The 27,469-nt window shown below is 29.8% G+C and overlaps 2 protein-coding genes across 3 annotated transcripts; one reads left to right on the top strand and one right to left on the bottom strand.

The window, feature by feature from the left end:
- Positions 1-24,386, bottom strand: LOC113384854 (potassium voltage-gated channel subfamily KQT member 1-like). The gene is made up of 11 exons (XM_026622621.1): positions 24,346-24,386; positions 22,582-22,672; positions 11,107-11,233; positions 9,012-9,187; positions 8,784-8,943; positions 8,598-8,689; positions 7,569-7,776; positions 1,469-1,636; positions 574-715; positions 265-431; positions 1-197 (listed from the first exon to the last, which is right to left on the bottom strand). The coding sequence occupies exons 1-11, from the start codon at positions 24,369-24,371 to the stop codon at positions 7-9; spliced, it is 1,548 nt and encodes a 515-aa protein (XP_026478406.1). The 5' UTR covers positions 24,372-24,386; the 3' UTR covers positions 1-6.
- Positions 5,563-6,882, top strand: LOC113384855. 2 transcript variants are annotated; one of them, XM_026622623.1, is made up of 7 exons: positions 5,563-5,681; positions 5,758-5,845; positions 5,904-5,981; positions 6,051-6,298; positions 6,370-6,529; positions 6,602-6,704; positions 6,836-6,882. In XM_026622623.1, the coding sequence occupies exons 2-7, from the start codon at positions 5,764-5,766 to the stop codon at positions 6,855-6,857; spliced, it is 693 nt and encodes a 230-aa protein (XP_026478408.1). In that variant the 5' UTR covers positions 5,563-5,681; positions 5,758-5,763; the 3' UTR covers positions 6,858-6,882. The 2 variants fall into 2 exon arrangements, with proteins under 2 accessions (XP_026478408.1, XP_026478407.1); XM_026622622.1 differs by having other exon boundaries at positions 5,571-5,845.
- Positions 24,387-27,469: the final 3,083 nt, after the last annotated feature.

Here is a 27,469-nt window from a genome sequence, read left to right as displayed (position 1 = left end):
CCGTTTTCATATTTTCGCATCATCATTTTCTAACACCTGAAGCAACCTGTCCAATTTTCTATCCATTTCTGACAATTGTTGCTCTACTCTGTAAAGACGTGCCCCCATTGTCATAGGCCTTACATTTCCAACTCGATCAATTCCTGCTAAATAGCTACCAGGTTTACCAAGGGTTTGATCTAAACGACGTGTAATTCCTAGAAGAAAATAGGCAAATAATCAATCTATTATTTCAAATTTAAAACTGTTTATTTTGTCAATTGCTGGTTATCACCTTTATTCTGACCATCATATTAAGGTGGCCTTGTGAATACTGTTCAATAACATCTCTAACATCATATGGTTTTCTAGCTTGCTGAAATTTCCTTCTAGCCACGAAATATTTTATCTTTCGAATTGCTCGAATAGCATTTCGATGAGCTTCTGTTAATCTGGAAAAGAAAGAAATCATAAGCATCAAACGAATTTTTAACTGTAATAATAGTAATAAAGAAGTAAGTGTTATTAACATATTTAGCAAATAGCAAATTAATTGCACTAATCCTAAAGCAATCTTTTTCTTATTTTACATACTGAGTAACACGAGCTGGTTCGAGTTCCATTAGCTCACAATCAGGTTCGTTATCTTGTTCATCAGAAGGAGGTTCAGTCATAGAACTATTTTGACTAAGAGGAGGTTGTGCTTTATCTCTTCTTGATCGAGATGGACTACCTCCTGCTGGGAAAAAAGAACATTAATTTTCCAACAGATTAAAACTAGTTGTAAGTAGATTTTTTGCCTTGAGGCAAATCAAGTATATCAATAAAAATTGAAATTCAGCTATTCAGTTTTGAAAATAAAACTTTTGCTTTTTCTCAAAAATTAATCAATGCGATTTCCAATTACAATACATACTTATAATATCTGTAATTGTTTATTGTGTTTAAAATATTTCATTTTATCAATTTCGTGTTCTAAAAAGTGTTTTATTTATGTGTTTTATTTATGTCAACTGTAATCAACAGCTATCTACGAAATGGCAAAGAATGTAATATGCTTAAGCCAGTGGTGTAACTATAGCGTGGCGTGTGTGGCAAAATGCCACGGGCTCCCTACGTAAAGGGGCCCCGACCCAGGAAACCGCGGACTCGGAAATACATTTTTACATTGTATATAAATTTTATTTCACTTGAAACTTATATTTTATATTTCTTTAGTTCAAAGTTGGAGTTAATTATTCAACCAAGCTTGAATAGAACTTACATTCGGCCGAATATCGAATAGTTAAAGCAAAGGAGTCGCCGCCGCACAGCGAAAATATTGTGTTTTTTTTTATTTAAATAAAAATTAAAAAAAAATTACATTAAATTGTGGTCGATTTGGCCACCAGTAACTTTTGTTTATAAATTCAAATTTAGTTATAGTTTCGTAATAAATAGCAAAAAGTAACAGAAATAATAAATATGAACACTGTCAATTTACCATTACGTTGTTGTTCATCAGTGAAGAATACATTATCACCGCTGGTCTCTCCTTCAATAGCAGCTCTGCTTTCTGTAGGAGTGCCCTGGTCAACGCTCGGTCCTGCTTCCATACGATTTCTGCTCTTTCGCCGCTTCAACACACTTGCTCCACGCTTCATAACCTGTAGCAAAACTAAGTGTTAGTAACATTTATAATAGCGTGAATTAAAGACCGACATCACAAGAGCAAGTAAAGTTAGGATTTTCTAACAACAATATTTGAAAGTAGAATGAAAAAATATGCAACTTGCAATTGCATGCAATTGTTTTATAATATGTATTGTTAAGTTTAAGTCAGATTCAACAGTTTTTTTAATATAACCTCTATAATAGCATACACGTGGGCGGGATAAAAGAGACCACCTGATCCTTTACACTGGCAATGGTGTGAACAATAAAAAATAGTACATAAAAAGTAAATTAAGTTGAAAAAAGCAAATTTTCAAGATATAAGTTAAATAACTACTGGTTATTGCAACTCAAGTGATAGTTATTTCTGACAAAATACCAGATCAAGGTTATATTACAGTGTGATCAGTGTGATCTCAAAAAATTTATATGTTGCATTGGTTGCAATAATGTAGCTATTATTTTGTAAAATCCCTTTAAAATTAAAAATAAGACAATGGACCTGTTTGCCTCCTGGTTGTCCTATTTCGCCAAAGAGGTAAAAAGGACCAGGTTACAATTTTTGAAAAAACAGCAATTTTACAATAATAAATTAGCTGGGAGTGTTATTTGTTGTAATACAATTCAATTGGTTCTCACAATATAATTGCTTAAAGTCCAATTCGACCTTTGTGCCCCGCCCTACCCTATCTGTAATTATATTAATTATACTGTATTAACACGTGCACTAAAAGCACTTACTATTCCAAATTTTGATTAATTTATATAATTCAACCAATTTTCGTATGACTTTTCATTAAAAACGTTAAAACATTTTTTTTTTTGAATAACATTTTTTTGTGAAATATTGAACATTTGCTATAAGAAAATACTGGCTCAATTACGTATAATATGTACGTTATCCTTGACTTTATTTAATTCTTGAAATAAATGGTAGCATTTTCTATACAACTAAAGGATTTTTTGCACAAAACCAATCAACGCAGGTCCTTATCGAGTTACATCAAATGGCCTTTAAATTTTTAAAATCGGTTGAGCATTTTTTGAAAAAACGTCAACGAAACGTCGAAAATCGTATCACTCATACACACATACATACGCATTAGGCTTGCGACGAATAGTATATTCGGCAAAATGCCGATTACCGAATATTCGGCATTTTCCAGAGACCGAATACCGAATATTCGGCAATAATTCGGCAGATTTTTGACGCTTAAACTCGTTCGCATTAATGTAAATACTATCAGTAGTTGTTATAATACTAACGCGCTACAAGCTTATTCAAGTTTTATGCCTAGACTTGCAACAACTAATTGGTTACTCTTTGTAATTTGGAATAATTGGAACCATTTATATTAATCGGCCAAATACCGAATACATGAATACTAGGTGTGATAGAAAAATAAATGATAAAATCATAAAAAAGCGATTCTTTACATATATATAAATGATGCATTTCCAATTATTTCTTTCATAAATATTTAATAGTTTACTTTATAAACTCAATGCTACTTCTTATATATTAAGAAGGCAACTCATAATCAGGGGCGTAACTGCCGCCGTATCAGCCGTATCAGCCGTATCAGCCGTATCAAAAATACGGGAGCCCAAGCCCGTATTGCTCGGGCGCAAGCAGAAAGCAAAACAACATTTTTTCAGAAAAATGAATAATTATAACGAAGTTTGCTATCGATGTATTGAACTTCAATTTGTAAGCTAACGCTTTAAGAGAATTTATTTCTGCTGCAATATTTTTGTAAGCTCTAGCAATCAATTCAATTAGTTAAGCTTTTGCTCATCCGATAAGTTAAAATTCTTGTGCAGATATGAACAAATCTATAAAACTAATCCAGTTCATAAATTCTTCATAGAAAATTGGAATTTTTATATTTAGTAAGTTTAATAGATATATTTTGATAAATATGATCAACTAAATCATTTTCAGATTTCTTTCTTCACTGTTTCAAATTATTAGTTTCATTTCTGAAACTCTACAAAAAACTAGTATTTTATTAAGTAATCCTTTAAATAGTTTATGAGAATTACGATATAATTTATTGAATTGGTTTGCTAAATGAGTCCAAATAATTTGCAAAAAAGATGGATTGCAATAGCTATTTTAAAAAACAAAAGACAAAAAATAATGAAGCGTTATTATTGAGAGAATTTTAGAGTGAATAAATATCTGGAATCATTTATGAAAACTTCAACAAATTAGAGAGAATTAGATAGATAAATTATTAGAATGATAAATAAATATTCTTTTAATTTTATGTATTTTTATATTTTATGAAAACAAGTTTCTTCAGGAGGGGGTCCCCAAACAAATTTTGATACGGGACCCCGCCAAGGCACGCTACGCCCCTGCTCATAATAAAAAAATTGAAAAAACTTATTAAAAATATTGTTTGTATATTTGCCGTAAAGAGCCTATGATAGCTCTTTCTTTGAAAATGCTTAGATTAAATATATTGAATGACTTTATTGTATATAGATACATATACAACAAATGCGTGTAACCTTTTATGTAATATGTTTAACTTTCGTAGGGCAAGTTACAGTAATCGCAAAAAAATGAAATGAAAATGAAAAAAGAAAATGAAATTTTTTATATATCTTTACTTTTCAGTGGTTTCTGAACATTTTGGCATACCTTAGAAAAAATAGATGTGTGTGCGGATACAAATTTTCGTTGACGATTTCGGGAACACGGTTCAACCGATTTCAATTATTTAAAAAACATTCGATTCGTATTGATAAGGAGACGTGCTGATTAGTTTTTTGGCGAAGGCAGGTCTAGCCGTGCCGAAGATACGGGGCAAAAAGTGCCAAAAACGGTACCTCAGTTTGTAAGAGAGCGTAGCGTTCGATTTGAATAATTCAAGAAACATTTTATTTGTATTGACTAAATGAAGAACTGTTTAAATTTTTCGAAAGGCAGGTGCAACGACTTCAGAGATATGGAAAAGAAAGTAAAAAAAATGAGCCATTTGGCGGTCAAAAATGATCATTAGACATATGCACATCAAATTGTCAGATATTTTATGGAGATTTTAACAATAAGTTTAAATTTTGTTTACATTCCTATGGGTTCCGTAGCAATGTTTATCAGTTACACGGCGACGCACTTCGAAATTGCGTCTCTAGGCAGCTAAAGCAGTGCGATTGCTTTGAAAAAAAAGTTCAAAAATTCCAAAATATTTCGAACTAACAAAAAACATTTTTTTTCCAAAAAAGTCAATTTTTTCAAAGTTTAAAACATATTTAATTTTTAAAAAAAAAAAAATTTTTGGTACGAGAAGTTCCAACAATTTTCCTTAACGCAAGATGCCATATAAAATTAGTTATGCATGAAATAACAAAAAAAATATAACGAAGTATTCCTTTGAATATTCAGAAAAGGTTTTTAAATTATATGTTAAACTTCATATATTAAACTAAACACTTCCAAATACAGATCAATCGCGAGTTCTTTATCGCCAAGAGATGAAACATACACACAATATTTTCGCCGAGTGACGACGGCGGCACCTTTGATTTTAACTATTCGGAATTCGGCCGAATATTAAAAAAGATGCCGAATATGCCGAATATTCGATGCAAGCCTATACACCACATACATCATACACTTATGCACACACATACATTCACGAAGTTTGATTTCATTCGATTCAGAATGACTTGAAATGACGAAAAAACATAAAATTAGCGGATTTACTTACGAAAACATAAACTTCTCCTTTAGGATGTTAAAATTTTATTGCGCGGACTCTGTATTAAGAATTCTTTAAAGTCGTGAAGTTAGCAAAGGATAGCAACCCAATCAGGCGACATTTACAATTTGTCATAGCATTTTGTCAATGTTCCGTCTAAAATTTGTGTTGTGGCATCTTGCGGATGTCACACGCGGCAACACTGACATTCTAAGAAACGAACAATAAGACAAGCCAGTGGAAATGTAACGGCCTGTCGGTCTCTATATCTGTAAACTGTAACCCTCGCCTTACATTCATAAAATCTTTCAGTTGTTTCAGTTATTCTGATTTCAAGTGTGTATATTAAATATAGTTACAGACAAGTGATTAGCATTTTTCGATAACGGTAATAACATTCGTACTTTCGTAGATAAATATGGCTGATAGAAAAATTCGTCGTCTCAGTCTCAAACGAAGGATCAATTGGGAAGAGGAAGAGGATAATTCAATTGATACTCGTAAGTAATTTTACAGAAAGTTCATTAATATAATATGTAACCTCACATAATATTTAAGGTAGTGATTGTAAGACCCAAACCAGTTCGGCAGATCATGAGGCCGGGAGCAGTCATGATCATACAAAATTAATGAAAGGTAAGTTCTCTTCTTACATTACATATCAATGCATACTAGGGATGTAATAAAATACTTTAATACTATCAGAGATCGAACGCATTGTGGATCAGAGTACTGCCGCAATGTGTGTGAAAATAGAGCAGCTAAAGAAAGACATGGATATAAAACACCAAGCACTTTTAAAAAAAATTGAAGAAAACTGCCAGTGTAAGAAAAGCCCTATTATTGAACCCGGACTTGCAGAGTTTGTTGATAGTAATTTACCCTTGAAAAATGAATGTAAACTACGAGATTTTGAAGAACAGCTCAGAGACTCAGCAATGAGGCAGAAAGTGGTAAATATGATGTAAATCTAATAATGAAGAAAAATAAATATGTTTCTTATGCTATTTTGAATTTTTCTTAGAAAACCCGACTGGCACGTGTTGGTGGTGGGTGTGATAGAACTGCCACTTATTCACTTTTGAGAAAAGTTTTTGATGATGCAGTGGCCAGAGAATATTGTTGGACTGGAGACAAAACTAGAAAAAATTTCTCAGCTCTGCTCACTGTAAAATTGATAATAGGTAGTGACATATATTTTAAATTACCTACTTTAAGTCATTAAAATAGATCATTAAAAACAATAATATTTACAGAAATTATTTGTGAGAATTTTGGTAATAAAACGGAGTTCATGGTTATCGACCATGTTAAAGGATGGTTGCGAGCTTCCAATTACAGATTCAAACGCCGCACTATGTAAGTTCAAATATACTCAATATACTTGGCAAATTATTTAGTTCTGACTAATAACTTTCTTTTATTCTATTATGGCAAGTCCTTGTGATATAAATTACATATATAATAATTCATATAATCATTATTTTCAGGGCTTTAGAAAACATAGACTGAAAGACAAATAGTTCATAAGCAAGACTAAGATATGATATACTTATTATTATAATATATATATATATATATATATATATATATATATATATATATATCTTATATAGATATATTAAAATACTTAAATAGGTTTATATATAATACATGAGTATAAAGTGTTAATAAAGATTGTTTTGTTTATTCAAAATTGTTTTATATTTATATTAAAAATTAGATTGTCATTTTTCAGAATTAATTAGAAAATTTGTGGCTATAGAATTCTTAAATATATTACAAAGCTAACACATGTATACGAAAATTAGGGAATGAATAATTTATATATGAACATGTTGATTTGAGAAACAGAAAATTTTTGGATTTTGGAAAGATGTTACTAAAAATCCAGAAATATAAATAGTAGATTGTAGATTGGAAAAATTGCAATACTTATCTCCATAAGTATTACAATTTAAATTATATATAAGCTGCCAATGACTCTTTATTTAGGTAATAATCATAGATAAGGATGGAAGGTAATAATGTTCCAAGGGTAGTAACGCAGAGAGCTTAAAACACATATAACTCAAAGAAATGAAGAAAATTGTCTATTATTGAATATGTTAGAAAAAATACTTATCTCACAGACCTTTCCAATTTGAGCAGGTAAAACTGCGGCTACGGCATTAGGAGTGTTTACACAAGACGTATTCATAAGCCTCTGCGCCATTGCTGCACTTTGTTGTCCTGAATCCCTGGTTAAGGAATTCTGCCTTGCCCGGTGAACGTGGGCCAGCCACGTAGCGTTACTGTGGAAAGTCTTGTCAGCGGCATAACAGCGCCAAAGACATTGAATGAGCATTGCTGCAGCAGGAATCTGCCGATTGAAGTGCTTTTGGCGCTGCTTTTGTTGGACCTTCAGAGCGAATCCGGAACCTAATATTCCCTGGAAAAGTAGTTATGACATCAGGGATTTAACATAAAATGTAATAATGATAATTATAATAAAAAATAAAAAAGTATTTTTATTTTTTGATAATATCAAGCAATTTCTATTTTTATTTAAAATAAGAAATCAGGCATCCATCAATCAGTATTATTTCTTTATAGCCTTAAGTATATCTAGTTGCAACTAGAGTCGAGTAATAATTATTACTCAATTACCTATTAGTAATTTAAGTATATAAACTCAATATACTAAAGTATATATTGATGATGACTAAAAACACTTCACGCTAAGCATGATCATTAGAAGGAAAAGAAACTAAAGTGGGCACATTCTGCAAAATGAGTGACTTTTACATGAATTCGCCAAAGGTAAAATAATAGGGCTAAAGGATTTTGGAAAAGAGTGCAGATGATTGATTACTTATGCAAGAAGAGAAAATACAGGAAATTGAAAGCCTAAGAGCAGAACCAGTAAACATGAAAGCAGAAGTTTGGGAAAGAAAAATGTATAAAAAAGTGAATAATGGTAACTAAATGGTAATGGGAATAATAAACAGGAGAGGAAACCAATCAATGATTTGTGGTGCTCTCACACCATGTCTTCGAGCAGACTACTATTTGTTATTTTTATCATAAGTTGATAATTGATTCTACAAAATAAGTTTATTAAAAAATTCGAGGTATCTGGTAAATTATATGGTGTCAAATGGTTTAAATAAATATTTGCTTGAAACAGACATTAAATGTCTTTATGTACATAATAAATAAACCATAATCACAATTCAATAGAATTTTGCATTGCTCAAAATAAATACTCACAGCTGGCAATGCAAAGAATGATATTGCAAACACACTAAAACAGGAAGCCACTATTTTGCCCATCCACGTTTGTGGAACAGTATCACCATAACCTATGAATAAATAAACAAAGTTTAATTTATTTAGAAAAAATTATCATATATAATTTTAAAATCATTTTGTTCGAAAGATGAATGTGTTTTTTACCTATAGTAGTAACAGTTATAACACCCCACCACAATGCATCAGCGTAACTTCGAAATGCCATCCGCCCATCGGGAGAAGTGGCATCTTTTTCCGCCAAATACACAAAATATGACGAAAATATTAGACCAAGAAAACCTATATACAATGTCGTGATCAGTTCCTGAAATAAATCAAACCAAGAGAATATTAGGTCTATTGATTAAAGAAAATAAGTTTTTAGAAAAATACCTGTCTATGTATAAAAACGACTGATCCCAGCAGCCTCCAAGAGCCTCCTTGCCTATCCACATGAAGCATTCGTAATATCTGCAGGAATCTAATGCCTCTGATGGCACTTGTGGCGAAAACTTGACCATTAGAACCAACGGACAAGACGATCATAGATGCTACTACTACAATAAGATCTGTAAAAATTAGAAATGAATATTAGACCAGCACAATCGAATAGAAAGATGCAGATTAATTAATTTTGATAATAACCAGAAAATAGCAACATGTGATTCTGTGGTCAATTAGAAATAAATGTTAGACAACCACAATCAAATAGTCAGGTACAAATTAATAAATTTTGATAAACAGATAATAACAAAATGTGAATGTTTTATCATATATTTTATAAAATAAAATGTCCAGAAAGTTTTTTTATGTGAAACCAAAAAGGCATCTATCGGAGATTAGTTTATGAAAATTACTAAATATGTTTTAATGCATTAATACGCAATAAGTTATTTTTGATACTTATACAATATAATAAACTTTTTCAGTTAAACTTTTTTTTTAATGTCCAGTTAAGGACAAAGGATTAAGAACTCAGTAGTTGTCTTCCCAAAATTCACAATATTAAATTAAGTTATTTCAATTTTTTATCATGGCCTAAATCCAGCGACGCTTTTCTTTTCAATCTTTTTGGATAGTTCTCTGTTATCAAGGAGTTTGCTAATGAATTTGGGTGACTGATTAGCTTGTTTCTATACTTGTGTGCTGTTTTTGTTATTACTTTATTTATGATAGGTGTATTCGTGTCGACATGAATCAACCAGTTGGGAACATATTTTGGAGCTCCTATTATTTCTATATTAGTCTTATGAGCACTGCCCCACAATTGTATACCATAGCACCAAATTGGTTTGAATAAAGATTTATATAAAAGTAGCTTATTGTATGAGAATAGTTTGGATTTAGTCCCTAGTAACCAGTAAAGCTTTTTGGTTTTTATCTCAAGTCGATTGGTTTCAATTCATATTCGGTTTTCTTTATATCAAATACAAATTTTGAATCATTGATTGTTTTTATGATAGTTTTAAGATATTATTTTTCACTTAACAGTTGCAATTTATAGTTAGTGATGAAAATATGTTTTTTATCGAATAAAAATAATTGGAACCCAGTTCAAAAATATATCCATTTATAAAATACGTATGATCAATATATTTTTTTATCAATAAATTCTTAAACCACTATTAGAATTAGAAAAATCATTGACGGTAAGGTGACTATATTTTTTAAAATCAAAACCGGCAAATGCAATAAAGAACAGTTTTTTTTTTCAAATAAATCAATTTATTAATAAAAATTGTACTTTTAGTAAGAACTTTACTATTCAATTATATGTAATACTCTTTTTTTACGTAGAATGTTATATTATGTATATTTTATATTTTTCTATCTATATGCTTTTTCGCTTATATTTTTATAATTTGAACCGCATAAAATTTTCTTGATTATTCACTTGAAAAATTAGCGCTTGTTCGTTCGTTTCCCTGAATTTCTTAATTTTTGTGAAATTGAAAATAAAAATTCAAATTTATCAATTTAAGAACTATTTTAACCCTCCTTTGAAAATTTGATTTTGTGCTTTTTTCTCATTCATATGAGGATACTCGTTGGCTTGTAACACACATAACATTTACATTCCATTTTGAGTTATTTAATGGGTAGTTATACTTTTTTTATCAAGTGCTTTTCGAAAACCCGGGACAATCCGGGACAAAAGATCTGAATCCAAGACAAATATTGCTTTAAAAAAAAACCCGGGACACAATGCGGAAATCCGGGACTGCCCCGGCCAAACCGGGATGCACAATGACCTTATTGATGGGTATAAAATCTAAAGGTTACTGTTCAATGTTCTCTCAAATAATATAGATATAAATTTCAGACTGGTAGAAAAAAATGAAAAAAAGTTTTTAAGTATCAGAATTTTTCATATTGTTATATAATAAAAACTAATCCATCTACTTTAAAAAAGCCTAAATTATATATTTCGCGAATTTCATTAATTTAAAACGCATATATAAATAAATATGAATGATATAAGTATTACCTATGATACATATGGGTTTTCTAATGAATCTTAATCTGCCACAGCATCCCATGTACTTTGATCTGCAACCGGCCGACCACAAACGTACTATGTACTCGACTCCAAAGAACACCACAAGGAATATTTCCTAAAGCAGATTATAAACATTTCAACATCTACATTATAATAAGAGATACATATATTATAATAATAAGCCTTAAAAAGAAAACAGTAAATAAACCATTTACCTTTTATTAACACTTGAAATTGTATAAAATAAGTTAATACTAAATCATCTTTTTTATGTTCATTTGTTTTTGTGCCTCTTATATATATTATTTTTTATTATTAAGCAGTCTACACTTAACTTGTTTTCAATTACCCTTTATTTTATTATTAGATTTTTTCTTTAAATTCACTACTTTGAATGTATAACAATAGTAACACTGGTACTTTTTTGCGTTTTTATATATTTTAGTAATGCTGTATAATATTAGGTTCAAAAATAATGAAAAGTTTATTTAGTTATATATTATGAGAGATGGCAATCAGTCATATACCTATTTTTAATAGCGATCAGAACTACATGTTTTATGAGTTCTATTTGCTATCCCACTTCATAACATAACATTTTTTTCGAAAGAGCAACCCAATTGTTCATTTTTTATATATAACTATTTTTTATATATAAATATTTGTTGCAGCAAAGCCCACAAAACGCAATTTTCACTAAAAATTCTATTTGAGATCTATAACCTCGATGACAAATTTGATTTCATACTGCTTGATATAGAGCTGGCCGAGATTGGGTTCAAACCTAACATATGTCATAGTAATCGTAAAAAAATCGAGAATGAATATTTTGTGTATATTAGGTTACTGAAAATTTTGGCATTCTTTAGAAAAAAATGATGTATATGTGTGTGCGTATGTATGAGCGGTACATTTTTCGTTCACGAATTAGAAAGATAAATCAAGGATCAAGGGATTAGAATGATTCAAAAACCATTAAATTGGTGTTCCTGCGATTTCGAAGATACTGGGCTTCAAAAAATGGCAATTCTAATTTTGAGAGAACGGAGCGTCCAATTTGAATGATCAAAAAATATTTCACTTGAATGAAGAATTGACTGAATTTCTGGGAAGGCAGGTCTAGTGGAAAATCAGAAAAAATATGCCATTTGGTTGGCAGAAATCATCATTGAACATATTTTGGACAAGATTTTTAGTCTTAAAATTTCACGTATATAGTTCTAAAAAAGTCCTCGATATTTTCGACAGCATGGTTCAACCGACAGAAAATGTACTTCAAATTTCTAAAAAAAATCAAATGTAAAAAATATTAAATTACGGTAAAGGAAGTTCCAGCAAATTGCCTCAAGGCATAATAATATGCACCACTAGTTAGTTATACTAGTAACTAGTACTTCTGAACTAATATTATATTAGTAAAAAATTTAAATAGATGACCACTTACGAGATATACTTACAATATAATAAGTATAATAGGTATATGAAGAATGTTTATATTCTATGAATCTTTATATCAATTACTATCTATAATTCAATAATATCTTACTCAATTATAATAATTTATTATAATGCTTATTAATCGATATATGAATGCAGTTTTTTATAGTCTGGACCAGGCGATTGAACAAATAAAAATAAATGTTTAAGATGACTACCACATGCCTTCAGCAATTCATATTACTTAATGGCGCTTATAAATATGCTCGATATGTAATTAAACTGTATTCATAATTCAAATAATGCAAATTTATGTAGAGTCGCTGTAATGTAAGGTATCTTACATAATTGTGATATATTCATTCATCTCATGTTTCCATCATCTCTTCAAGTAATACTGTGCAATTAAACCTAATGGTGTAATGTCCTTAATGGAGCCATCTATACGTATGTGCTTAATATACATACACTCAACATTTTAATAAATTTAAAGGAGCCTATGTGGCATGATAAAGCAATATTATAATCCAGATTAGGATTTAAAAGTCACACAATTAACTTTCAGAAGGAAAAGTTTACGTTTTTGCCAGAAAATCTTATTTGTCTTCTCGATGCGTTAAGAGTCATTTAATTCTGAATAGTTAGACTATGAGTGAATAGTCATGTGTAAAATTTGACTTTTCGTCGACGATTTCAAAAAAACGGCTGCACCAATTTCAAAAATTTAAAAGCCATTTGATCTAACACGAGTATTGACTCGTTTTCCGCTATGATCGGCACATTTTTCGTTAACTTTCTGGCTACAAATCTTGAACCAATTTTAAAAACAGTTCGAAAGATTTTTAGTGATTTTTTAGATTATGTTGATTAGTTTTTTTTATTATATCCCCACTTTTTTGACGATTTTAATAAAACATTGCATAGCAATAAAGTTGATCGTCATAAAATATTAAAGGCCTACAAAAAGTGATTTAGTTATAAAAACTCCTTAATATATGTTTTTGCGATACATATAAATATAAATTTTTACAATTGGAAATCGCTTTGATTATGTATTAATGGAAAACGAAAATTTTATTTTCTGTATATGGAAATTTTATCGTCACAATGTAAAATGTTCTAAATATCAATTATTATTCAAGTCATATCGATTACTTACACATATCAAACAAAAATTTAACACCTAGTTAATTTTACCTAGGTTTCATGAAGATTGTTTACATTTTTTATTTTTATTTTAAGTAAAGAAAAAACGATTCCATTTTGGACCCTTTCACTGAGCACTCACGTTGATTTGCTAATTAATAAATAAGTTGATTTCATTAAATATTATTAATGAGTATAATATATTAATATATATCATTGATGAGTTTAAAATCTTTTAACAATTAAAAATTTTATTTTTTTTACGACATATACGTCTAATTCAACAGTTAATTATAATTGACGAATATACTCGTCATGGAGAAGTGGGAGACGAACTGCATGAACTTCCAGAAATGTAAAAATAATATACTTGAATTAAAATTCAACTATTTAAGTAACATTATCTACTATTTATTTTGATGATAGTTTTTGTTTATAATCGAAATATATTTTACATTGATTATATTTATATCTTACATGACACATACGTCACAAGTGTTACAAATTATTTTACTCACAAATAAAACCCTCTTAAGAGATTTACTCTTCTAAAATCGAACCCCAAAAAATATTTTAGACCTATGAAAAGTGGTTTAAATATGAAAATTAATTAAAGTTGCGAAAAATGCATTCTGCAAGTCAGTGCCTAAACGTCCAATTAGATAGATCATCTAGTTAATTTTGTGTCTTGAATCAGAGAGAATATAACTTTTAATCATGAAAAACATGCATTTTTTCAATATTAATTATTTGAAAATGACGAAAAGCTTAAGTATCTTTAAGTTGTTGTATATATTACTACATAAATAGTTTAAATTTTTTCTGTATATTGCGTATCATTTATAGTCAGTGGATACTAACTTGAGAAAACAAGTGCATGTCAGATTGAATTTTACGGCTTATTAAAATTGCATGAAAAGCTTACAAAAGTGTACAGATAATTAAATAATTGCTTACAAAAAACCATACATAATCGAGACTCTAATGTGCGTTTGTGGAATCAAAAAAATGTCTTACATTTCAATCAAGATATAGAAGCGAATATGGAATCGGACAGTAAACCATCAGAAATCCCAAAACTACGAAAGACCGTTATTGGATCCAGCAAATACAGCAAGATACCTCGCGAAGAAGGTCGGACCAATATGTTTACATCGGAAAAGGTCTCGTTGCGTTCAACTTCATCAGTTTCTGACTCAAGACAGGAAGTTATATCATCTAGTAATAGTGCATCTACAAGCCTCACTCAACCACATTCTGATGTCAAGAAACCTCCTAATTCATGGCAAGTAGTCAATTTCAAAAAAAGAAAAACTTCATTTGAACCATTAGGAATAGATGTCAAAATTCAAAACAGATTTTCGGCCCTTTCAACAATAGAAACAGCTAATGATGACAACTCAGTTAAACCGACTCCAGTCAGTAAGCCCCCTCCAATATTTATTTACGGAGTTGACGATATTAATGATATGTCTAATCAATTAAATGAAATGATTCCGCACGATCAATATTTCCTGAGAAGTTTAGCTAACAATACATTTAAAATTCTATGTAATTCTGTCGACCATTTTCGAACTTTATCCAGACATCTAAAAGAAACTAATGCCGTATATCATACATATCAATTAAAAGAAGAGAAGGCTTATAGGGTTGTTCTTAGAAATGTACACTTTTCAACAAGCACAGATGCAATTAAATTAGAACTATTAAAACAGGGTCATGTCGTACGTAATATCCTAAATCTTAGACATAGAATAACAAAAGAACCTCTTAATATGTTTTTTGTTGATCTGGAACCAAATAGAAATAACAAAAATATTTATAACATTTATAAATTATTCAACTGCATAATACGCGTCGAACCACCGAGAAAGTCCAACAACATTATACAATGCACTCGCTGTCAACTCTTTAATCACACCAAAAAATACTGCAATAGACCATTTGCTTGCCTAAAATGCGGTGACAATCATAATACTATAGCTTGTACCAAAGATCCGAATGCTCCGGCATGTTGTTATTTTTGCGACGGTGCTCATCCAGCTAATTATCGCGGTTGCTCATACTTCCAAAAAATTAAAGAACAAAGAAACAAATCTCCAGTAAATCAATCAGTCATAAATCCAAATCCAAATAACCAAAATTTTAAAAATTCTAATAATTCTAATTCTAATAATAAAATAAACAACATTTCTCCGGCCTTAAATCCAACAATTCAAAATTCATCCTATGCAGACATTGCAAAAAACAATTACTCTGCTTCGAATCATTCACCTTCAAATCCTGATTCTGATTCTCTAGCAACACTTATTTTATAATTTAAAAATATCTTCAATCAGCTTTTGCAACAGAACACCATAATAATAAATATGTTATCCACGTTAGTCAACAACAAAAGCAATGGCAAAAATAATTAAAATTGCTGAATGGAATGCCAACGGTTTAATACCTCACAAAAATGAAGTAGAATGTTTTTTAAAGTTAAACTTAATAGATATCTTATTAATCTCAGAAACTCACTTCACTGAAAAAAACTACTTCAAAATTTATAACTACACTACTTATAATTCAAATCACCCAAGTGGCAGGGCTCGCGGCGGTTCGGCTATATTAATCAAAAATAGTATAAAGCATTTTGTTTTACCAAATATTTCTGATGATTTTCTACAAGCAACTCAAATTTCTGTTGAAACAAATTTATATAATTTTTGTGTTTCTGCTGTTTATTGTCCACCAAGATTCAAAATTTCTTGTGCTCAGTTTTCTTCATTTTTCTCTCAATTAGGTAATAAATTTATCATTGGTGGTGACTTTAATTGTAAACATATTGCCTGGGGTTCTAGACTGACTACAGCCAAAGGAAAGATTCTTCATGCAGCCATAGGGCAAAATAACCTCTCCTTTATTTCAACTTGCAGTCCAACTTATTGGCCTTCTGACCCTACTAAAGTTCCAGACCTTTTAGATTTTTTTATTGTGAAAGGTATTGATCTTTCAAATCTCAATATTGAATCTAGTTACGATCTCTCTTCAGATCATTCTCCAATACTTGTGACGTTTAGCACATTTCCTACTCCAGTTATCAACAATCATATTCTACACAACAATCTTTCTAACTGGATTCAATTCAAATCCATACTTGATTCAAAATTATTTCCAAAATCTAGGCCTACAAGCGTTATTGATATAGAAAATAATATAGATTATTTTTCTGAGATTGTACGTGAAACAACCAAGCAGATCACCCCGAACATTAATCCAAGAAATGATAATCTAATAATTCCGCAAGAGATTAAGAAGCTAATTGCACAGAAACGAAGAGCAAGACGTACCTGGCAACATTCTCATCTACCAACGGATAAGACATCGCTTAATCATCTCAATAACACGCTGAGGAAAAAAATGAAAGAATGGAAGAATTGTACATTCAGATCGTATATATTGCAGCTAAATAGGTACGATAATTCCATATGGAAACCAATCAGAAACAAAGGTAAACCCCTACAACAAAACCCTCCTCTGAAAATAACCAACCAAAACGGATTCATTTGGGCAAAAAGCAACGAAGAAAAAGCGGAGGCATTTTCTGATCATCTAAGTAGCATTTTTAGCGCTCGAAATATTTCCCAGAATAATTTAATTAACAATTTCGTAAATCAACCCATACATTCTACACCGTTAGGACATTTTTCACCAAATGATGTCTTATGTGAAATAAAAAGGATAAAAAATAGATCTTCGCCAGGTATGGATAAAATTACTCCAAAGATGTTAAAAGAATTGCCTACAAAAGGTATCTTATATATAACAAATATTTTCAACGCCATACTTCAATACAATTATTGGCCCACAGCGTGGAAGACTGCAGAAATTATTATGATCGCTAAACCAAACAAAAACCATCACACTGCTAGTTCATACCGTCCTATCAGTCTTTTATCGATATTATCGAAAATTTTAGAGAGACTTTTGTTGCAGAGATTGTCAGAAGATCATCCGAATGATAGTTGGATTCCTCACCATCAGTTTGGCTTCAGAAAAAATCACTCTACAATTCAACAATGCAACAGAACGGTGTCTCGTTTTCTTGAAGCCATGAATAGAAAGGAACACAGTGTAGCCGTATTCTTAGATGTCAGTCAGGCTTTCGATAAGGTTTGGCACTCAGGACTCCTATATAAAATCAAAACAACTTTTCCAAACTACTTCAATATCTTAAGCTCATATTTGCTTAATAGAAAATTTAGAATCAAAATTAAAGATGTGACTTCGAGCATCAGAAATATAGAATGCGGGGTACCACAGGGCAGTGTGCTAAGCCCTGTACTTTATCTTCTTTTCACAAACGATATGCCCACAGATGATCTTTTAACCATACGCACTTACGCCGATGACATAGCAATTATTTCATGCAATTCCGATATTAGAACAGCAACTTGTCAGTTACAAAATTATTTATCTAGTCTCGAAAAATGGTTTTTAGATTGGAATATCAAAATCAATATCGAAAAATCTCAGCACATAATTGTTTCTCTAAAACATCACAACAATCCACCTATCATCATGAACAATTCAATAATTCCACTATGCAATTCTGTTAAATATTTAGGCATGCACATTGATTCGAAATTGACATGGAGAACGCACATTGAATATAAAAAGAAACAAATCCAACTGAAAATAAAAGATTTTTACTGGCTTTTTGGGAGGAAATCTGAAATCTCTCTCGATAACAAGGTACTTTTGTATAAAACTATCATAGTGCCCATTTGGACTTATGGAATTGAACTATGGGGTTGCTCTTGCAAATCTAACATAAACATCATTCAAAGGTGCCAGAATAAAATTCTGCGTATCCTTACTAATGCGCCTTGGTATATTTCGAATTTTTGCCTACATAAGGATTTAAAAATCTCAACAGTCAACGAAATGATCAAGATTAGAAGTTCATCTTTTAACAACAAATTAATCCAGCATACAAATCCTACAATTCAAGCGATTCAGAGACCGATAAGAAGATTGAGCAAGAAATGGCCTTCCGATCTACCAAACACCTAGCCCAATGTCTGCACGCGTCCTGACGTAGTACGCGGCATACATCATCACGTCATCGTTCATTTATGTTATTATTTTTGTATTACTGTTTTAATTTAATTTTTATTTCAACTTTTTTCATTTTATATTCAATGTATTGCATTTTTTGTTTTTTTGTTTTTTTTTTTTTTTTGCTCATATCAATTTTGTAAATAAGACATTAAAGTCTTGATTAACAAAAATAAATTGTAACAAAAAAAAAAAAAAAAAAAATTTATAGTCAGTCATATATTGATGATTACTTTTGAAACATGAGTGAAATTTTATTTGTTTTTTTTACATATATATTATAGTGGTCCTTAGTATGGATGTTTTCAAATTTCTTTGCTCCAAGAGGCTCAAATGCTTCCAAATTGATAAAAAAAATCTGAAAGTTTTAGATAGTCCGCACTCCAAAGTTTTATATGGAAATAACATGGGTAAAATCTAAAATACTATTTGTTTTCTTGGAATTTTACAATTTAGATATTATAAAGGAGATAGATATTATCTAAGTTGTAAAGTTCTAAATAAATATTTCCAGGTTCCAGATTTTTTTTATCAATTTGGAAGACGAGCCCCTGGGAGCAAAGAAATTCGAAAACATCCATATTAAAGCCCACTATAATGTATATGTAAATAAAAACAAAAAAATCATTCATAACATCGCATAATTCAAAAGTAATCATTATTATGACTTTAATGATACTGACTATAATGATACGATATAGAGACAGGTGAATCAAAATTTCGAGAATAACAATTTATAACATTGTATTTGCTTATTCTGATCATAAATAAAAAATTTACAACAAACATTTGATATATTTTATAAAGTATTTACTTTAAACAAACTAAGAAACTTTGGTTAGAGTGCGGACTACCTCAAAATTAATATTAAGAATTAAACTTTCGAAGAATTTTTTATCAATTTGGAGACATTAATGTCTCCTGCTCAAATTTGAGCCCCTGGGAGAAAGGAAATTCGATAATATCCATATTAAGGACTACCCTAATATACATGTATATTATTTCATTGAATTTAATCCGTTTTAACTTTAATACGAATGTAATATATGCTTTCGTTAACAAAGAAGTAAAACGTAGTATATGACACTTTTGAATTTTGTAAAATAAATTCAAATTTTATATCCGTTATATTACCAGCGCAACTTACTCTGTGGTTGACGAATATATACGTCCAAATATGGGGTCAATTCAAAGACGACACAAAACTGTTGCGCACTGTTAGATGTAAACAACACAGTTAACTGGTTAATAGGCATATAACTTATAATTATTTGTACGGAACCCCTATTAGTGTTGGAACTCGTTTTGCTCTTGGTTGTATTTTATATCAAAATCACATTTTGAATAATCTTTTACGGAGTCGATTTTCATTTCAAAGCGAATACAATAAATTGACAGTCATGTTTTATATAATGCTTACATAAAGCAAAAAAATAATGAGTTATTGAAGAAGGGCATTATACTGCCTGCGGCGACTTCTTTTGTGCTCCTTTATAATTAATATTCTTTAGGAGGGTACGTACAATTCTTATATACGACATCAATAAATTGCAATGTATAGACATAGAGAATTAAAGTTTATATGGGGGTACTTTTTAATTTATTACATAAAACATTTGTTTCCTTTAGATTTGCTCTCTTTTGATGTTGTAATTAGTAATAGAATGGTATGCAGTGAAGAAAAAGCATTGACTTTATTACTTTGATGAGTTTTTGAACAGAAAAGTAACAATGACACTTGTTTGATCTGTTTAAATATTTTATTTATTTGATTTATTAACATTCCGCAGGATAAGTTATTGTTATCGCAAAAAATCTATATTTTTCAACAGTTTGTGAACATATTGGCATACCTTGAACGTGTGTCGTCGACATTTTTAGGCACACCGATCAACCGATTTCAATTATTCAAAAGGCATTCAGTTCCTGTTGATGGGGAGACGTTTTGATTAGTTTTTGGGAAAAGTTGGTTGAGTTCAAATGGTTGGTTGATTGGTTCAGTGCAAATAATAGGTACTCAGTGAAAAATCAGAGAATCCGATTAGGGTGATTCAAAAGAGACTTTCGATTCGTATTGGTGGCGAGAATTGCTGATTAGTTTTTGGTAAAGATAGGTTCAACCGTTTCGGAGATGCACAGCAACAATGGCAAAATAGACAATCGTGAGATGTTGTTCAAATTGCAGGTATCAAGTTGCAAGAAAGCAAATAGGTAGGCAGGTAAACAGGTGAAGAAGTAGATAGGTAAACGAGTGGACAGTCAAGTAAGTAGACAGGTAAACAGGTAGATCATAGGCAAATCAAATTATAGCTGATTAAATAGATTATTCACGCATATCGGCAAGTTCATTCAACGTGCCTCAAGGCAAAATGCCACTTACAACTAGTTTATTTAATTATTTATAAGCAAGCCTTTATCAATAATAATAAATATTATTTCAGCCTCTTGTCAACCAATATGAGAATCGAATTATTAAAATACGTTATATTTTAAATGTTTTCTTTATTCCCGAACATTTTTTTTATTGTTTTCGCCAGAAAATCCAGTTTACTAATTCTATATTTTCTTGACGATAAGTCATTTTGAAGCGTTTGAGACCAAAATTGAAAAAAGTATCTTTGTGTATGTGAGCCAAATTTACTAAAAATACAGTGGATAAAAATACAAATGATAATATTATATAAAAATAAGTGAAAATAATCCTTATAAAATAAATATTATTTTTTACGTTTTTCAGTATATATTTTTGTAATTTTGTAAACGTTTGTAAATGATCATTTTATTATGAAATTTGTTTTCACTAGAAAATCCTGATTTTATGTTTTCTCAACGATTCAAGTCATTCTGAATCGTTTGAAACCGAAATTGAAAAGAAATGAGTGTGTATATGACCCTATTTTGGACGTTTCATCCATTTCAAAAATTGGATTAGCATTGAATAGTTTTGCGAGACTATCAGCCGAACCATTTCTTTACAATTAGCTGAAAAGTGCTATATAAATATTTATTTATATATTTATAATAAAATCGTTTATTTAGAAAATTTTAATAAAATTTAACATATTCAAGAGCAGAAAACTTTCTGTAGATTAGTAGATTATGTAGATTTTTAAAATATATATGACACTTGAATAATTTATTGGTTATGAAAAAAAATATTATGAATCGACAAGGAAATATTTACGTTTCGACAGGTTGGATTTGCTAGTTTTATGTTTTCTCGACGTGTCAAGTCATTCTGAAGCGTTTGAGACCAAATTTGAATAATGTATGTGTGTGTGCATATGTGAGCCGTTTTTTGACTAGGACTATTGTTTCAAAAGCCATTTCTTTACAATTAGCATAAAAGTGAAAAAAAATTCGTTTACGTTTTAGCCCGCAATTATGAATCGATTTTGAAAATTCAAAAACCGTTCGAAAGATATTGGTTGCGAATCGTGCTGATTAGTTTTTGGTATAGATTTTCTCAAAAACGGCTGTACTAATTGCAAAAATTTGAAAGCCATTCGATAAAAAACTCGTTGGTTAGATTTGCTAATCGGTCGGCCGAGTCGTTTCTTTTTAGTAGATATTTTAGTTTCTTTTTAATTAGCAAAAAAGTAATAATAATTAGCAAATAATTTAATCGTCTTACTGAAAAATTTCTAGTAAATTTGAACAATTCTAAACCAAGAAGCAAAAATCCCAAATTCATAAGTTTGATAGTTATGAATTACAGTTAAAATTATTATCTATTACTATTTTAGTTTTTATTGTAAATTTTAAGCCTCAACTTACCATCCAGAACAATGTTTCATTTGCGAAATCGCTGTACTCATCGATCGTGGAAAGTACGCTGAATATCAAACACACCAGAACAACCATGAACCTGAAATTATATATAATTTTGTATCAAATTAGATGTAAATTATTTAAAAATTCATCGACGATGATATAGCGACGTTATTCGTAACAGACAGAACACTTTTATTTGCTTTATAATTCAATGAGACAATATTTACATAAGTCAGGTCTTGATAACTTCCAAATTTAATGATGGAGTTTAAAAATTTGTTTGCAGACGAGAAGATAAATAAAGAACATGTGAATTGAGACTTAATACTTATTATAAGATTTTAATATTATACTTAGCTTTTCTAAATATTTTATTATTATCAATCTGAAAGTAGTAAGCTATTTTTAAATTATTGTTTATATTTTAAATAAAAAAATGAAATTATTGGACATATCATTTCTAGTCCAATATTAATTCATTAAGTTGCTTTCTATAACTAACTTAAGTTAATAATTATAAATAATTATTTATGAATTTTCTTTGATATTTTTGTAATTTCTTTGTTGAATTAAACATTAGTTTTAAATTACCTGCAAAAATTTCTCATTATACAAAAATGATAAAAAGTTAATATTTGATATTGTTGCAAATTAATTTCGATATTCACCAACTACTATATTAAAAATGTATTAAAAAGACTCCCTATGAATGAACAAGTCAGATATAAAGAGAAAAAAATCATATGAATAACAACCAAAATTCACTCGCCAATCATAACATTAATGAATGAAATTCTAGTTGTGCCAATATTATTGCTCAAGATTTATAATTATGTAGGTCGGGTCACTAAGGTCCAATTTGACATCTAACAATTAGACTGTACAAACCAAACGTACGACTATCTATCTATATTTAGTAAAATTGCCAGCCAATTCATCATTGCAGAACTTAGCCTTTTTTTGCTATTTTTCAAAACTTTGTCACGTGGGCAAAAAGATCCACCATCCTATTGTCAATTTTCAAGAGACTTTACGGAATAATTTAATCAACATTATGCGGTTTAATTATTAGGTTTACAATTAAAAATCATAATCTAAATATGTAGTTTCACAAAAAAAACAAAAAAAATATCAACTTTTACTACTACCAAGTCTGGCTTTTGTATGTTTTTCTATTTAATTGGTCATAATCAGACTTATTATATATTGAAATATGATGCTACAAAAAAATTGACTAAAACTTCTGTTTGAAAATTATATTTTATGGGTAATTTTTTTTATAAAGATTACACTCCATACAACCTTTATATATGGAAATTTGTCAAAAGAGTTGGAACAACTATTAATTTAATTTACCTTTAAAAAAATAGCTTATTTCACAATTCACCTTTAAAGGTTTAGGTGGGCCTTTTAATCCCAATCGCATGTAAGCTATTTTATAAGTTATTTAGAAAAAAAGTTGGAACAATTAAATAACGTATACTTGAAAATTGCAAGACAAAAAAACTAACAACAAAAAAAAATACTTTCGTTACAAAATTGACAATGTGCATATAAGACAATAGCTAGTTATCTTGAACCCTCTATTTTCAAACATTCTTGTTAAAAACTTCCTAACTTTACTTCTTTTTGAGATAATAAACGTTTTACTCAGTCGGTGTGGACCTAAATCTACTAAATAAGTAGGTATTTAATTAATTAAGGCCAGCTTAATTTTTTTGTAATATTCATTTATGATCACTAGTCAATTAATTCCAAATAACTTACACTGTGAAATGATAAACAAAACACATCCAACCTCCTGGATGTTCCAGAAACACGTAAAGCCTTTCTTGAAAAGTTTTGCCTCGCCGGTGATAAAATACATATTTAGCCTTGAAGTCCTGGTCAAATGGTAAAGCTATTGGATAATATGGATCAGGAACGCCTACAGCCTGCACCACACCTTTTTCTTCATCTGAAAAAGAAATGAAAAAATTGTAATGAACAACCAGCAAATAATCAATTATGAAAAAAAATTGTGATAAAGTTACAAATAGAAATATAGTGCAGAAACAGCAAAAAGAAATACCAGGATTGGAAACAATTCGATAACAAAAAGAAAACTCTATATTACGAATGGATTTCATTTGTCTAAAGAGGAAAATTCGAATCAAAGGACCATCTAGGAAAAGAATACAGATGATTGACATATACTTGCAAAGAGATAAAATATTTACAGTGAATTACAGTGAATTGAAGACGAAGACGTTGAACTTCGATCCTTGGAAGAAACTAGCTGTAAGTGGAATTCTGTCTTGAGGCAATTATGGCATCGTGCCTTGAGGCAAATTGCTGGAACTTCCCGCACCGTAACGAAATGTTCGAGGAATATTGAATGTTTTCAAATATATTATTATAAATATTGTAACATTGTCTAATATTTATAAGAATTATATAAACCGTATATTATATAAATATTTATAAGAATTGCAGAGTTGAAATTATTTCTAAAGTATATTAGAACTATAGTCAGAATTAAAAATAAAATCTGAAATATTTTCGATATACAAAATACTACAAAAAAAAAAAAAAAAAAAAAAAAAAAAAAAAAAAAAAAATTCCAAAATCAATTATTTTGTTAAGACAAGCAGAAAGTTCTTTGAATCATTTAAATCGGACGCTTAGTTCTCTCAAAAACTGCCACTTTTTACATAATTAGCTCCGTATCTTCGAAATGGCTGGGCCTGCCTTTGCCAAAAACTGATAAACACTTCTCCCAATCATTACTAATTCAATGTTTTTTAGATCATTCAAATCGGATACTCCGTTCTCTCAAAAATTCGATTTCTATTTTCTGCACTCTTTGCTCCGTATCTCCGAAACGGCTGGACCTGCCTTTGCCAAAAACTAATCAGCTCTTTTCCCTATCGATAGGAATCGAATTTTTCTGAACCATTCAAATCGGTTGATCCGTGCGCCCGAAAACGTGCTGGAAATTTGTATCCACACATACATACACACACACACACACACACACACACACACATCCATTTTTTCTGAGGTATGCCAAAACGTTCAGAAACCTTCAAAACGTCGAGAAATGTAAAAATTTTCAATTCCGATTTTCGGCCCATTACAATAACTTACCCTACGGGAAGTTAAAAATGTTGAGAGGTGTTTTCTTTCGATTTTCATCATCGCATGGCATTTTTTCCATGATATAATAACCTTGCTCGATAAATAAACTTATATAAGGAGCTAAAGTAAACGTATTATCGGTCCTTAACATCGACAGAGACTATGAGTAAATAAGATAAAAGTCACGTATAGAACGAAACGAGTAAGGATAGTTTCGAAATGGATTTAAAGTTCAGTACGATATCTTATGTAATATATATTTAGCAAAATACTACTTAATGAAGTGGTGTTAAATCCTGATTAACCAAATCGTAGCAATTATTTTATTAAAAATTATTATAGATATAATTTACAATATTCTTCAACCAAGTGTTCTTTGATATATTCTTCAATATTTGGTTAAAGGTTAATGCATAATTTTAAACTACATTAATAAATAATAATCAAGAAAAATTGACCTTACGGATTGAGAAATAAAATAGCTTGATCATATTTTTAAAATTTATATAAAAAATTATCATAATTTGTTGTGCCTAAAAAAACTATTCTGGATGTTACTATTCATAACTACATCAATATCAAATAGTAATTAATTAAATATCATAATAAAGGGATAAAATTTGAAATACCTAATTGCAAAATAATTTTGGTACTTATTGATATATTTTATATTATATTAAAAATGCAATACGTTTCTAGTTAGAAAAACATTTAGTAATTCCTACGAACATTTCTGTAAATTTCCAAAGGTTTCTGGGAAGGAATTGAAGCATATTTTCAGAATATATTAGGTTGTCAAATATCTCCCTTCCGCTTTTTTGCTCTAGGTTTATAATACAAAAAGGCGAATGGATTTCGATTTTTGACAACCTTATATGTACATATGCTCTTTGTTATACTTTTGCTATTTTCAAACACCGAATATCCATTTTATTCACATTTTCCTACGGATCTCTCAGGCTGCTGAGCTCAAATGGTTCCAAATAGATAAAAAACAATTCTCTGAAAGTTTTAGCTCTTAATATTAACGTTTAGATAGAGCGCAATTCAATCAAAGTTTTGTATGGAAATAGCATGGAAAAAATTTCAAAAATTTTAAAAATGTTTTTTAGATGTAATTTAGCGAACAAATGAATGAATAGAACTCATTCATTTGTCGCTAAGTTACATCTAAAACATTTTTTTTTAATTTTCAAAATTTTTTCCATGCTCTTTCCATACAAACTTTGATTGAATTGCGCTCTATCTCAACGTTAATATTAAGGGCTAAAACTTTCAGAGAATTGTTTTTTATCTATTTGGAACCATTTGAGCGCCTGGGAGCAAGGAAATTCGAAAATGACCATTTTAAGGACCACGCTAATATATATATATATATATATATATATATATATTATATATATATATACAAATATGTTGGTAGTTGGGACTATATGATAATCTCCTATATTTGCGAAACTCCTGAATACACTAATAAATCACCAAGTCCTGATAGATTGATATGCTTTACAGAGTTTACGTAGTTCCATAATATTATATCCAAAAGTAAAACTGAGCAACTAATTTTCACACAATATTTTTAGAAATAAAAATTCAATATAAAAATAAAGAATATTAACGACAGTATGTAATTGGATGTATTGTTTAAAAAAATGCAATTTATTCTGACCAATAATTTTTGGTTGATATCTATCGATTAAATACTTTCATAGTTTAGAGAACATACCAAAAATGTTTTTTAGAATAAAAGTACCCAAAATAAATAGATAGA

Source organism: Ctenocephalides felis, unplaced genomic scaffold (genome assembly GCF_003426905.1).
Source record: "Ctenocephalides felis isolate EL2017-DRISC unplaced genomic scaffold, ASM342690v1 CF-g0.4_SCAFFOLD_03571, whole genome shotgun sequence".
In the NCBI taxonomy this organism is placed as follows: Eukaryota; Metazoa; Arthropoda; class Insecta; order Siphonaptera; family Pulicidae; genus Ctenocephalides; species Ctenocephalides felis.
This window is presented reverse-complemented; position numbering and strand designations above follow the sequence as displayed.